The 13,844-nt window shown below is 33.9% G+C and overlaps 1 protein-coding gene across 1 annotated transcript; it reads left to right on the forward strand.

Moving 5' to 3' along the window:
* Positions 1 to 10,808: 10,808 nt before the first annotated feature.
* On the forward strand, positions 10,809 to 12,479 carry LOC133821832 (mitogen-activated protein kinase kinase 5). Its single transcript, XM_062253984.1, has one exon. It carries the CDS (start codon positions 11,074 to 11,076, stop codon positions 12,220 to 12,222), a length of 1,149 nt encoding a protein of 382 aa, XP_062109968.1. The 5' UTR covers positions 10,809 to 11,073; the 3' UTR covers positions 12,223 to 12,479.
* Positions 12,480 to 13,844: the final 1,365 nt, after the last annotated feature.

The following is a 13,844-nucleotide window of genomic DNA, read 5'->3' on the forward strand; positions in this document are numbered from 1 at the left end:
AAATCATTATTATGCCATATTTTTTTCCCATAATCTAATTTTTTTAATTAAATTTGTCCATACAAACCAAAAAAAGTTTATTTCCCATATTTTTGCATATTAATAGCTAAAAAATCATATTTCTGAAAAAATTCATTAATTTTAATGAGAATTCAAAGGTGAAAACAGATAATGAGTCCCTGATCTAAACCAAATAAAATTCACCAACCTTATACTACTTGTATTAATTAATATTAAAAGCTTAAAATAAAATATTACAATACAATAATATTTTATTACAAGTGAAATATGAAAATTAGGTACAAGGAATGAGTTTGAATCAAACAAGATTGTGATAAATTTAATTGAAATTTCTGGTCCATTATATATGTCTTAATCCTTTAACTAATAACAAACAAACAATTTGAATTCATATGAATAAGATATTGAGTTTACTTATTCTTATACTGATTTTATTGTTTTGTAAGTCACAGCCCATTGATTTATTTTGTCCAATGAAGAAACAATTTTTTTTTAATTGATTATAACAATATAAATATAGTGATCAAATTGAACTAAATAAGTAAATCTAAGTCTTTGAGTTGTCCTCTTGAGACAAACTCTTTCTCTAGTATAAAACTAGAAAAAGAAATATTTAATATTATTTGCTCAATAAAAAAAAATATGATATATCTCTTCTATATAATAAGTGCGTAGATAACAGAAATTCTTAGTTTTAACGGTTTTTTATTTTTTTAATGTTAACTTTAACAGAATATTCTTATATTTAACATAATATTCTTATACTTAACGGTAGTTTGTAAACACATAAACTTAAATAAAATAAAATAAATAATTAAAAAAATTAAAATATGATATTTTACAATGATAATTATTTAAAAATAGTAATTAATTAAATAAATTAAAATATGATATATTTCAGATATTTTACAATGATAATTATGTTAAAATAATAAATAATTAAAATATGATATTTTTTAGATATTTTAAAATAATAAAATCATATATTTTATAACTTAAATAAAATTTATTTAAACTTAAACTCATTTATTAAAATAATATCATATTAAATATATAATATAATGTACTGTCAATTATCAACAAATTGTTTTTTTTAAACTAGCAAGAAACTTAAATTTAAAATCCACGTATAATATTTAATATTATATTAAGCATATAATATATAATCTCTTTTAGTCACTCTCAAATTAAAAAACTAAAACAAACATAAACTTAAACAAAAATAAATAAATAAATTATTTAATTAAAATATGATATTTATTTAAAATTTATATGACATTAATATAAATTTAATAAAAATAATTAATAAATTATATAAATAAAACTAAGCAGACGTGCATACTGCACATTATTTGTATCTAGTTTTTATTAAATCCATGTATAAAAAATAATTAAAGGAGAGTGAAGAAAGTGATAAAAAAATAAATTCCCTAGAATTAATTGATCCATAAATTTCGATTGCCTAATACGTCTAAAACTTTCAAATTTTATATTTGGACATGAGATGTTTTACTCATTAAATTATTTGACAGTACTCGATATTTAAGCACATATCAAGTATTGTCGAGAATTTTATTTTATTAAAAAAACAAAAATAGTTATTTAATACTAAAGTAACATTCACAAATTACCAAAAAAATGATATGAAGTAGCCCAAGAGATACACTTCTATGAGACAAATCTAGTGACAACATTTACTAAAAATATTTAATTTTATTTTAGCATAGATGGCCTCTAAATTTTATTTAATTGTTTATTTTAAAATAAATTATATCAATAAGAAGTGTAGAAATATTTAGAAATGCATAATATTTGAAAAAAAAAAAAGATATACATATGTATTTGATCCTAGTATTTCCATTAGTTCAAAAAATACCCCTCTCATTTGTTTCCCACTTTCTCTCTCTACTCTCTCGGACTCTCTCTATTCTCGGTCCCGAAACCAAAATCCCAAAAAATTATCACTCTCATTTCGCACATTCACTGTGACTTTGTCTTCCACGACCACAGCAGCACAGAAAGTGGCAAGAAACCATTGTCGGAGTAGGTGGGTAGGCGAGAAAACCCACGAGATCGACTAAACAATCTCGAAATAGGCAAAGGTAAGGGATTTTTATGATTTTGCGTCGGCCTCGATATGCCTCGATAATACTATGCATTTTCTAATTTTGCAAGGGCCTCGATAGGCATCGATCTGCCTCGATAAAATTGGGTATTTTCTGATTTTACTTATGTCTCGATAGACCTCGATAGGCCTCGACAGTAGTGGTCAGCATCAATATTGTGTGCTACATCTACAGGGCTCGATAGACCTCGATAATTTATCTGTTGTTTGATTTTTTTAAACCTCGACATGCCTCGATGGTCCTCGATGGTGTTTTTAATAGTTGTTTTTTTCTAATTTTCAGATGCCTAATTTCATTGTACCATTGGAGAAGCATTTTTCTGGTCGTGTCACCTATAGGGGTAGTGCTTACTTGGATACCCTTATAGAGCAGTTTAGGAGGCACGGGCTAATTGAACAGGCAGAGGCATGCCCTTGGGACAATTCTTCAATGCTAAGCCCTTTAGTTTTTCTAGGGTTCTACTGCATCAGCTTATGTTGCGGAAGATGGAAAGCAAGAAGCCTGAAGAGGGTCAGTTCTACTTGGGCAACACTCTTTGCAGATTTGGGATTGCAGAGTTTGCCCTAGTCACTTAGACAACTAATCGAATTTTAAATAGATGTCATTTTGTAAAAATTATCAAAAGTAGCCCAAAGTACAAAAATAATTATAAAAAAAAAAGTTATTTTCGTCAATTTCTCTTATATTTTATATGGTCATTTTGATCTGTGTGACAGGATAGCACACACCACCACATATATATAAACACTTTTTTGGGCAATTGTTATTGTGACATTTATGAAGTACATGTTACCAAATGATATGGACTATTCTATACATATAATAATATCACCCATTTCATTCAAATTCTTTATTATTAATTATCATTATTATTATATAATGTAATTTGTTATCACATAAAGAATCCCCACAAAAAGTGTTCTAAACACAAAACGTAGAAAGTGATGGAAAATATATATATACATATTTATATTGGAGGCTTTTCTTTTGAGATATTTATGCAAATTTTCATGTATGATCATCTTCAAAGAATTTGGGCCCAAGAAAAAAATTGACTAGTTTGTTGATGTTAGGCTGTTTAGTTGGAAATAAACAATATTGAGGAATGAGAAATAACATTTAACATAAATTAATAAAGGGAAGGGAAATACTAGTGTGGTACTTGTATTTTTTTTTTCAAATATGTGATCGATCTTTGTGTTATAGAAAATGAATTAAAATAGTATCATAAATTTGATTTTGGTCAAAATATTATCAAATATAATATTTATTTCTCAGTTATCTTATTTGCTTCTCTGAACTCATCGCATCACTAACGACCAAAGAATTGATCTTATAATTAAAAATATTTTAATTAAAATTGGGTCTAATGTACTATTTTGTAAAATACAGAGTTCGAATTGTCATTTAACAAAATACAGAGGTCGATTGCATATTTAGAAAAAGAAAAAAAAAACACAAAGGCTAAAAATGTAATTTTCCATAAAAAAAATTAATAAATTTTGTTCAATTGTTTATTGAAATGAACTTTCTTTTTATTTTGTCTTGGAATTGTCATTTTAATAAAATGATATTCTAGTACTTTAAATGTAATCAAATAAAAAAGAGGATTGCTAAGGGGCATCATTTGTGCTCAATACTACAAGTAAGCGACATACTGTTATTGGTGCAATCCAATATCGGATCCCACTTATTTGAATTTAATAAGTATTATGGAGTATCGCTAACCAATCATGGAGTGTCACCTAATGTAATGTTGGACACCTTAAAGTATCAAATAGCAATACTCAATAAAAAAAATATAAATTACAATTCATTACTCCCAACACAATGAGGCCTTAATTTTGAATTTTTGTTTTGGTTTAATTTTAATGAAAATTCAAAGGTGAAAATAGATAATGAGTCCTTGATCTAAACCAAATAATATTTACCAACCTTATACTACTTGTATTAATTAATATTAAAAGCTTAAAACAAAATATTATAATACAATAATATTTTATTACAAGTGAAATATGAAAATTAGGTACAAGTAATGAGTTTGAATCAAACAAGATTGTGATCAATTTAATTGAAATTTCTGGTCCATTATATGTCTTAATCCTTTAACTAATAACAAGCAAACAATTTGAATTCATATGAATAAGATATTGAGTTTACTTATTCTTATACTGATTTTATTGTTTTGTAATTCATAGCCCATTGATTTATTTTGTCCAATGAAGAAACAATATATTTTTTTATTTCTTTAGTTGATTATAAGAATATAAATACAGTGATCAAATTGAACTAAATAAGTAAATCTAAGTCTTTGAGGTCCTCTTGAGACAAACTCTTTCTCTAGTATAATACTAGAGAAATAAATATTTAATATTATTTGCTCAATAAAAAAATATTATATATGTTTATTAAATCCATGTATCAAAAATAATTAAAGGAGAGTGAAGAAAGTGATAAAAAAATAAATTCCCCAGAATTATATTGATCCATAAATTTCAATATATAATAAATTTCGATTGCCTAATATGTGTAAAACTTTTAAATTTTATATTTGGACATGAGATGTTTTACTCAATATTTAAGCACATATCAAGTATTGTCGAGAATTTTATTTTATATAAAAAAACAAAAATATTTATTTAATACTAAAGTAACATTCACAAATTACCAAACAAATGATATGAAGTAGCCCAAGAGATACACTTCTATGAGACAAATCTAGGGACAACATTTACTAAAAATATTTAATTTAATTTTAGCATAAATGGCCTCTAAATTTTATTTAATTGTTTGTTTTAAAATAAATTATATCAATAAGAAGTGTAGAAATATTTAGAAATGCATAATATTTGAAAAAAAAAAAAGTCAAAATCTTTTTTTTTAAAATTATGTTAAAAAAAATTTGCTAAGAAAACTTATTTGTTATTGGGAAATTTAACTATTGATGCATTAAATGGGGTACCATAGCAAAAATACCCTACTCACTTTATACATATGTGTTTGATCCTAGTATTTCCATTAGTTCCAAAAATACCCCTCTCATTTGTTTCTCACTTTCTCTCTCTACTCTCTCGGACTCTCTTTATTCTTGGTCCCGAAACCAAAATCCCCAAAATCTATCACTCTTATTTCGCGCATTCACTGTGGTTTTGTCTTCCACGACCACGACAGCACAGAAAATGGCAAGAAACCATTGTCGGAGTAGGCGGGTAGGCGAGAAAACCCACGAGATCGACTAAACAATCGCGAAATAGGCAAAGGTGAGGGATTTTTATGATTTTGCATCGGCCTTGATAAGCCTCGATAGGCTTCGATAATACTATGCATTTTCTGATTTTGCAAGGGCCTCGATAGGCCTCGATAAAATTGGGTATTTTCTGATTTTACTTATGTCTCGATAGACCTCGATAGGCCTCGACAGACCTCGATAATTTATCTATTGTTTGATTCTTTTAAACCTCAACATGCCTCGATGGTATTTTTAATAGTTTTTTTTTCTTCTAATTTTTAGATGCCTAATTTTATTGTACCATTGGAGAAGCAATTTTCTGGTCGTGTCACCTATAAGGGTAGTGCTTACTTGAATACCCTCATAGAGCAGTTTAGGAGGCACGGGCTAATTGAACAGGCAAAGGCATGCCCGGTGGGACAATTCTTCAATGCTAAGCCCTTTAGCTTTTCTAGGGTTCTACTGCATCAACTTATGCTGCGGAAGGTGGAAAGCAAGAAGCCTAAAGAGGGTCAGTTATACTTGGGCAACACTCTTTGCAGATTTGGGATTGCAGAGTTTGCTCTAGTCACTTGGTGAATTTTGGGAACACCCCATCTCCAGATGAGTTGAGAGAGCATCTTTCAGGTGATCAGATCATCCAAGAATACTTTAATGGTGATTACAAGGTTAGTTTTGGCCAGTTGGAAGATGCTTTGAATGCCTCGACAAACCCAGAAGATGCATTTAAGCTGAGTTTGTGCTATTTGATAGAGGGGGTGCTGAATGCCCCAGAGAAGACAACACAGATATGGGATAATTCCCTGAAGATTGTTAAGGATCTTGACTACTTTTTTCAAGTATCTGTGGGGGAAGCTGTCCTTCAAAAAGGTTATTAGAGAAGTTCAAAAGGACATGCAAAAACAATTGAAATATTATGAGGAGAAGAAGAAAGAGGGTGTAACGCCCCACGTCACTATGGCTGCTTCCTGGAATGACGACTGGCCCTACAAACCAACACAAGTCTTTCCAGCGTGCTTTGTTCTCACTCGCACACTTCCTGGGAAAACTTCCCAGGAGGTCACCAATCCTTAGATTACTCTAGGTCAAGCACGCTTAACTTTGAAGTTCTCAAGTGATGGGCTACCGAAAAGAAGATGCATCTTGCTGATATAGGTAGTACCCATTAATCCATTTGAGCCCTCTTCAATTGTGCAGTCCCATACCTTCACAGTCTTAGAATCATCACACTTGACCTTCCCCAGGCGGTGTGGGATTGCACAGCTTACCCGGTCTTTCCCCTTACGGATCACGGGATTCTGACTGTCACAGAAGGCTCAAGTAAAAAATAGAAGGAGTCGAATTATAGTTTCTATGGCTATGCCCCCGCACTTCTATACTAGGCTTTTGAGGCCATGCCAGCTATCGGGAGTTTGGTTCTCACTGTCCACCAATGTAAACGCAATTGGAAACAACTGGTTGTTTGCATCCAATGCAACAGCACAGAGCATGTGGCCACCATACTTATTCCTTAAGAATGTCTCGTCCACACAAATGACAGGACGATAGTACTGGAATCCCCGCCTAGAAACACCGAGGGAAAAGATACAATACAAGAAACAACCATCTTCTGCTGCAAAATCAATTATACCTGGTTCTTATGCTCCAACTGACACAAGTACCCAGGTAACTTGGAGTAAGATTCCTCAGGTGTCCCTCTGACATACATAAGAGTCTTTTCTCTACATCTCCATGCCTTCTCATAGCTCATTTCGACCCCAAAATGGTGCTTCATGTCCTCCCTTATGTTGTTTGCCATGTACCGAGTACCGTCAGTAGCAAATTTCTTCTTAATTAGGTGGCCAACAACCCACGGTGATGTTTGACGGTGGTCATTATCTCGAGTTTCTTGTGAGTAGTGCGTACTTCGTTGTATACAGTATTATCGAATATTTCATATCACTTTTTTTTCTTTACCCTCAATGTCCAACCACAATCAGGATCCTTGCAAGTAATGTACCACAAATCAGTCCCAGATTTCTTCACCATAAACTCAAAATTATTCTTCATGGCAAATATGGATGCTTTGGTGTTCAATTCAACCTAGTTCTGAAAGAACTTGCCAAGGTGCAATTCTCCTAAAGCTTTGTCGATTGAGGAATGATGTTGATGTGAGGCCTCTATATCCACTTTGGTGAACATGGGAGCACACCATGTTCTACGATCTTCACCTAAATCCAATGGAGAACTCCATCTAAAAATATCATCGGTTTTACTTGGACTTGGACGACTACTGCTGGTCCCAGGTGTTTACCGATCTTCTATTATGCGCTCCTCAACTACCATAACATTTGAACTTTGTGTTGGCAAATCTGTCCTAATATCTGGCTCACCAAGATCTGTTGCATCAACAACAAGATCATCGTTGACATAAGGATCGTAGCCATAGGAATCGTACTCCGTTGTGTCATGAAAATATGGCAGATCTCTAATAGGGATATCATCATGGAATATAACATCTGGATTTGTTTCGGGAACAAATGTCCCAACCTCACTTTGAGTTCCTTTGAAGCCATGACATGGGGGAGAAATTTTCTCTTCAAATCAAATTTCTTTATTAACGCTGGGAGAGGCCGATGCATTTCTTATACCTCCCTTCTTAACCAATGTCACACATAGAGGAATCAACTTCTCTATAGATTTTGATGCTAACTCAATGAATGCACGCACATGCCTATCATTTTTTATAACGGTAGGTTTGACAAATTGTGAGAGGTATGTGTATGGGACATCAATTTTCAATTCATACACACATTTATCCACTTCAAGCTCAATGTACAGAATCTCAAGCAATTGCTCATATGTCACACCCTTCATCAAAGGAAAAACTTAATTTTCAGCATCCCTGAAAATCCAATTCCTACTTTCCAGTTCCCAAACACCATTGAATGTAACAAATATGGAAACATTCAAATCTGTATAAAAAAAAATAGGTAAAAAATTAAAACTATAACATAAAACAGCAAAAAATCGACTTCTATCGAGAACCCATCGAGGCATATACTACATACATTAAGTTCTATGCCTCTATGGAGGTCCATCGAGGACCATCGAGTCTCATTGAGGTAGCCATTTTCCCTAAATGTGTGAGGGTTTTGTTGAGGTCCATCGAGGCAGACAAAAAACCCAGAAAAAAAATCAAGAAAGGAACAAAAATTCATTTCGACAGTGAAAAATTATAATAAAACATGAAGACATACACAAATATGTTCGAAAATAGCAAAAGCAACGTATGTAAACAAGTTTCCTCACTACATACAACAAATATATACTTACCCATACGATTTTTGCCCCTATATTTGAAATCCAAAATGAAGTTCATGCCTTGAAATGATTCACAACTTGTCCCTATATCTGAAATCCAAGCTCGAAAATTAGTATAGATTAATATAATGGTGGTTGCCTTGTCTTTTTTTTTTTTTTTTTTGTATGAGAGCTTGAGAGATAGAGGGGGAAAACGTGAGAGATAGAGATGGATAAAATAATAGGAGAAAAAGACAAGAAAAATTATGATAGGGGCATTTTGGGAATCCAAGAGAATACTAGGATAAAAATGTGATTTTTTTTAGCTTGGTATCATTTTGTTATATGGGTCACTTTTATGCATCAATAGTCAAATTTCCCTTGTTAATGGAACTCAAATACTTGATTGTCAAGAGAAATTTATAGAACAATGAATTATCATATAGTGAAAAATTCAAAAGGTATTTATGCTAAAAATCTTGACCAAATTTCTATCTACTACTCTAAGTTTGTTTAAAAGAATAATCAAAATGAAAATTATGTTTCTTCTTTAAAAAAAATCCCACTAAAAGAGACATAATTATGTATTATAAATTAATTTAGGAAAAAAAATCATAAAAATCTAATATGTGGTAATATAATCCTTCTTAAACTAACTAATTCACTTAACTATATTAACTACCATATGTTGCAAAGTAGTTATTTTTGTTACAACATCAAGAGCAGCCCTGCATCTTTATATAGCCTCGATTCAGCTCATTTTAGACACAAGAGTTTTATGTTGAGATTTTGGGCGTTGGGAAACACATAGAGTGAATTTGTAAAGGAGCAAGAGAGTTGAGAGTTAGCTCAAGAACTTTGATTGTAAAAGAGTCTCGGACCTTGCGTGAAGAGTTGTTCACTTGGAGAAGTGTGTTGTAAAGCTCAAGGCTACTTGATTTCTAAGTTGTAACAGAGTTTTGATTATAGTGGAACCTCACTTGGAGAAAACTAGATTAGGCCAACGAATGGTTGGCCGAACGAGTATTAAGGATGAACATTTGACTCGAAAAATCCGTAAAACCCTCAAACCCGCCCGACCTGCAACCCTAAAGCCCAATTTTTTTGTAAAATTCGTCGGATTCGGGTGAAATTCGATCCAAACCCGACATAGTTCAGGTCGGGTTTGATTTTTGAAACTAAGGACACACGGGTTCGGGTTACACCTGAACATAATTTAAAAAAAAATAGACTTTAGAGATTAATGCATTTAAAAAAAAATTACCAAAGCCCAATTTGTAAAAAATAAACATTACCAAACTAACAACAAAGTTTTAAAAAAAAACATGTGAATTTTTAAAAAAAATATATCAAAAAAATCGAATTTTTGATTTTTTACCTATGCCCATTTTCGGCCCAAAGCCTATTTTTGGACCGATCCCACTAGAAACCCAATCCGACCGTACCAAACCCAACATTCGAAACTCGAAATCACCTAAGAAACAAAAAATTTCGGAGCGGGTTTGGTACCCTATTTTTCCATCCAAAACCTGTAAAACTCGAATCTGATGCACCTGAAACCTAAAAATCCAACCCGTGTGCACCCCTAAATCTGGTTGTGATCTCTTCATGTGTAGATGTTTGCTTTATAGTTTTATAATTTATACATTGTGTACTTGCTTGTTTCATTTAATTTATATATCTTGCATACTTTAAAGTTTTAAGTTATCCGATCACAACACATTGACTCAAATTGGCCAAACACTACACACCTATAAATAATCAAAAAAAGAAAAAACCACAGAATTATTTTTTAAAGGCAGTAATATATAGCACAAAGTATTGAGATTTGTGGCCCATAAGCATAGGCCAAGGGTAAGAGTTGGGGTTGGGTCCGTCTCAGTAGTGTTTTTTGGGTTCAAAACCCAAAGATTTTGTCTTAAATTTCCACAGAGATACCCAAAATCTCTTTTGCTCTCTTCTTCTAACTTACCCAAACCGCACGCGCTTCACTCGCTGGACCCCACTTCAACTCCAACCAATCACATCCTTCGTTGCCACCTAATCTCACTCACGGCGCGTGGACTTGCCTCGTCATCAAAATCCCCCGATTCCCTTTACAACACCATTCATCGATCTTCTCTCTCTTATTTTTATTTTTTTAATTTTTTATAAATTTATCTCTCTCAGTTTATTTTTTTTCCTCTCTTTTCTCTTTCCGGGAATTTTCTCTCTCTCCCTAGAAAATTTTTCTTTCTCCTCCCCCAAGTTCGGGCTTGGATTTTGTTGTTTTGATAAATAGAAAAGAAAGGAAAAGAAAAGAAAATTCATTTTTTTTTTCTTGTGAGTTAAACTCAATTCGACGCAGGTAGGAAAAGAAAAGAGAGGAAAGCGATTTCTCTATTGGACCGATTCAAAGCGAGGTGCGACTGAGTTATGAGACCGATTCAATCTCCGCCGCCGCCTTCTTCTTCGTCTTCTTTTCCGGGGTCAGGCAAAGCTCCGCCAAGACGACGTCGTCCTGACCTAACACTACCGCTTCCTCAGCGAGACCCGTCTCTCGCTGTGCCTCTTCCTCTTCCTCCGACGTCGGCTCCGTCATCTTCTTCCGCCGCCCCCGGGGTCGGTGCTGGACCACATCTGAATCATAACCATAGCCAGAATCAGAATCAGAATCACCATGGGAGCAATAGCAGTGGTGGTAACAGTAATCAGCTCATCCATGTCTCGGAACTTGAGCGTGTGAGCCGAGTCGGGAGCGGAGCCGGGGGAACGGTTTACAAGGTGATGCACCGGCCGACCGGGAAGCTCTATGCGCTGAAGGTGATCTATGGGAACCACGATGAGTCTGTCCGTCGCCAGATCTGCCGTGAGATCGAGATCCTTCGCGATGTTGATAACCCTAACGTGGTCAAGTGCCATGATATGTTCGACCACAACGGTGAAATCGAGGTCCTTCTTGAGTTCATGGACCGTGGCTCGCTCGAAGGTCAGAAGATCCCTCGTGAACAGGACCTCGCCGACCTCGCTCGCCAAACCCTCCGTGGACTCGCCTATCTCCATAGCCGTCGGATCGTTCATCGGGATATCAAACCGTCTAATCTGCTGATCGATACGCGAAACCAGGTAAAGATCGCCGATTTCGGAGTGAGTCGGATCTTGGAACAGACCATGGATCCTTGCAATTCTTCTGTCGGAACCATTGCGTACATGAGTCCAGAGAGGATCAATACAGATCTCAATCAGGGTCAATACGACGGATACGCCGGTGACATTTGGAGCTTGGGGGTCAGCATCCTCGAATTCTATCTCGGCAGATTCCCCTTCGCCGTCGGCCGCCAAGGCGATTGGGCGAGTTTGATGTGTGCCATCTGCATGTCGCAGCCACCGGAGGCTCCTGCCACGGCGTCGAGAGAGTTCAGGGATTTCATTGCTTGTTGCTTGCAGAGAGACCCCAGAAGGCGGTGGACGGCTGCGAGGCTGTTGCGTCATCCATTCATAGCTCAGAACACAGCTGGGGCCAACCAGGTTCTTCACAATGTCCATCAACTTCTTCCTCCTCCCCCACGCCCCCTTCCTTCCTAGCCCTAGTTCTAGACTGTTATTAGCTTAGTTCTCTCTCTCTCTCTCCCTCTCCCTCCATCTCTCTCTCTCTTTCTCCTTTTGGGTTTTCTATTTTGTCAATTAATTTTTAATTTCTTTCCTTTTTCTCTGTTTGGTTCTCTTTCTCTTAATATTTTTAACGATGATAGTAATGATTTTGTGTAATTTTTGAAATGATGGGTCGTTGGATGGATCATGAATTTGGTTAATATGCAATATTGAGGAGAAACTTTTGTATTTATCCCATCTCATGCTTAAAAAAAAAACAAGAACAAATCAATCATTCATTGTTCAACTCGAATTGTTCATTTAGTTATCTGTTTTTACCAGTTATAGGAAATTCAACCAACCATTGATTGACTTTCTGACTTCTGAGCTCTACCAATGACTGACCTTTTCACTAATACATTTCTTACTTTTGTGAGTATATTTGTTTTGGTTCCCATTTGGATTAAGTTGAATCACATTAGTAAAAAAGAAGCTAACTTTGGTTGTGGGTGTTTGTTCTTTTTTCGTTTTATTGCTTGTTTTGGTCAAATTCTTGTAGTTATGGCATTTTTTGTTTGGAGGGTTGGGTAGAATCACCTCTAGAAGAACTCTTGAGCATAACTTAATTAGGGTATAGTTGGTAAGTGAGTAGATTTTTATCTTTTTAAGATATGCCTTTGCAATATTAATGGAAGGAATCTCTTTATGTCTATCATTATTGCCATTACACTTGCACAGATATTCTCTTTGGTCTTTATCTTCCTTTCTCTTTCTCTTACTTTTTCCTTTGTCTTTTACATCTCTGTCCCTGATTAAATCATTGTTTTCTGTACGGATATGTGATATGAATGAGTTGTTTTATTAATGTTCTGGCTCATTCTTGCAAAGTTTACTCTTACATAATCATAAAGCTATAGAGTGGTTTTGTTTTGTTTTGTTCTGTTTATGCTGTTCAAATCACCAGAAGAAATCTTCATGTTTTGTTTTGTTAAGCAAGGAAGATGAAACTTAATCTTAAAGGGTCCTCATTCTAATCCTTGAGATTATATGATTATATTTTGTTTGTTTTTTATATGCTTGCTTACTAATTAATGAAGTCAAATCAACCCTAAATTTCTTTCAATCGACCTTGTTTTCCTGGAAATTCTCTGTAATTCTAAATTCTGGATGTGCAAGCAAAAGTCAAAACAGCTATCTATGTGTATCGGTTGGTGGGAAGAGTCAGAGTTTTCTTCCTTGACTTTTGGTTCAATAGACCTCATTTCTTAGCATAACAGAACAGAAGACCGAGCGAGGTGTTCTCTTGTGGTTTTGTCCTTGAAAATTCAAATTAGGTGGTCGAATTTATTAGATGTATTTGTAAATGTAATAACCCAAAATTGAAATAGTATGGTCTTAAAATTGGAGGGTATTTAGGTCTTTTCAGTCCACGTATATAAATAGAAAAAGATCAAATTTGTTGGAAAATGTAAGTAATGACAATAAATTTAGTTTCCTAACATTAATTTCTCGAATGTATGAACAGAATCTTTTGATTATTTTCGCTATTGATTCGACCCATAATTCGGTTTTGGGTACAACAAGAATTTTTATTCTCAAATGATATCATTTGCTTC

Source organism: Humulus lupulus, chromosome 3, assembly GCF_963169125.1.
Source record: "Humulus lupulus chromosome 3, drHumLupu1.1, whole genome shotgun sequence".
NCBI lineage: Eukaryota > Viridiplantae > Streptophyta > Magnoliopsida > Rosales > Cannabaceae > Humulus > Humulus lupulus.

Bases quoted from the DNA above. Each gene is read 5' to 3' on its own strand.
- LOC133821832 (XM_062253984.1), top strand. From the start codon at position 11,074: ATGAGACCGATTCAATCTCCGCCGCCGCCTTCTTCTTCGTCTTCTTTT.